Raw genomic sequence first — 1,879 nt, forward strand, 5'->3', positions numbered from 1 at the left:
AAATTACTATCCATATCTGTCATCTTAGAACCTAGGCGACGAACGCCTGCTTTCGGAAGCAACTTGTTTTCATCTAGCGAGTGGGTTTTTTGTACTGTAGGTCCACTTACTATTTGTTGGTTTCTAATCGATTTAATTAGAATAATTATGAAAACTAGGAAATGAATGATAACATTTGATAATTTAACAAGATGACTTATCCTTATTCATTATAATATTTATAATAATTATATTATTTATTTAATAATGAATAATATATTTGTATATGACAGTGCATATATACGTGTGTGTGTCTATATATATATATATGCATGCATGTATATAGGATGAAAATGTACAGACGGAGGGAGGTAGAGAATTAATGAGTTGAGTCGAATGAGTTGAGTCTTGATTCTGAGAGAGATGGCAGATAATGTCTTTGGCGAACCCATCACAAACGCAACTTTGGAAGGCATGCGAGAGTATGCATGTAGGCGGGGGCAAATTGAAAGAATCAACAGGGCACGCGTGGCCATGAATATGAAAAACGCGGCCGGGAAGGACGTGAAAGCGCGAACACATGCGGAAAAATTGAAGGCAAAATCCGGTGCCGGAATCGCCACTCTCTGCCTTGTTTACAATGCGACGGGAAGCACTCTAGAATATGTTGGTCAAAAAGATTGGATTGGCCTCATGGGAAAGTCCCCATACCCACCACTTATTGCAAATGGCCAGTGGGCTGCGTTTCTGCACGTCAGAGACCCCAAAATTCAATGGGGCTCTTCTGCCGCTGTAGTGTATCGCGGAAAGAACGCTGGTGGTATCAATTGCGACTGGATGCTGAGTTGGGCCAACCCGAAGGACAGGGTTACATGGGACAACAGGGTAAGTAGTGATTTTATCTGTATATACATATTTGAAATCGAACGCATTTCATATATCTCAGAGCATATTTACTTAGAATAAACAAATTTGTTGAGAATTGAGTCATCTCACAATGATTTATCAGGTATGAGCGCGGTTATCTCATGACCATCCTCATTCCTTTACAATGTGTATGTGCGTGTGCAGGTCTACACGGAAGTTCGCAAAATTAACCACTTTAACAATGGAGCAACTTGGGGCGAAGTAAAAAATCGGTTGTGTGCTACTCGGTCTCGGTTCTACCATAAGGACACATGGAACGGATGTGTTTCAATGATCTCAACTGGCAGCGGGATTTTCCCAATTGTTGAAGGAATACTCACTTTAGAAAATGTCTGAGTTGGTGCATTTGTAATAGCTAGGTCTGGCAATTCCTGACACGACCCGATAACCCGACACGACACGACACGAAATTAACAGGTGTTTGGGTCGACACGATAACGAATCGGGTCGTTATCGGGTAACCCGATAAGCACCTGTTAAGATAACGGGTTGATTCGGGTATACACGTGGGTAACACGATACACGATAAGCAGAATATTAATTTTATAATTTTATAACCCTAAAAAAATACTATAATAATTATATATATTAATTTAACAATTTTATACCCCTAAAAACTATAATATATAAATATATATATATATATTAAATTAACTATAATAATTATAATAATTATATATAGTATATACTATAAATTATACCCCCAAAATATTAACTATAATTATATATATATATATATATATAAATTAAATTTTAAATTAAATTTTATAAAAACTATATTAATTATTAATTAATATGCATCCATTGATTCTATAATTCCATTCCATTCCTGCTGCACCCTTTGAAGAAAAAGGGAGGGAAAATGAAAATTATAAGAAAAGCTGAAAAGGAAACAAAAAAAGAGAGGGAAAGATGGGTAGGTTAGTGCCCTTTGAAGAAAAAGAAGGAAGGGAAAAATGAAAATTATAAGAAA

General features: G+C 36.1%; 1 protein-coding gene across 1 annotated transcript; it reads left to right on the plus strand.

The window, feature by feature from the left end:
• The first annotated feature begins 402 nt into the window (after positions 1–402).
• LOC103406095 (23 kDa jasmonate-induced protein-like) lies at positions 403–1,242 on the plus strand. Its single transcript, XM_008345112.3, has 2 exons — positions 403–864; positions 1,051–1,242. The coding sequence occupies exons 1-2, from the start codon at positions 403–405 to the stop codon at positions 1,240–1,242; spliced, it is 654 nt and encodes a 217-aa protein (XP_008343334.2).
• Positions 1,243–1,879: the final 637 nt, after the last annotated feature.

Source organism: Malus domestica, chromosome 17 (assembly GCF_042453785.1).
Source record: "Malus domestica chromosome 17, GDT2T_hap1".
Lineage (NCBI taxonomy): Eukaryota > Viridiplantae > Streptophyta > Magnoliopsida > Rosales > Rosaceae > Malus > Malus domestica.

Coding starts and splice junctions, on each gene's coding strand:
- LOC103406095 (XM_008345112.3), top strand. CDS start 403: ATGGCAGATAATGTCTTTGGCGAACCCATCACAAACGCAACTTTGGAA. Junction 865..1,050: donor GGGTTACATGGGACAACAGG/GTAAGTAGTGAT, acceptor GTGCGTGTGCAG/GTCTACACGGAAGTTCGCAA.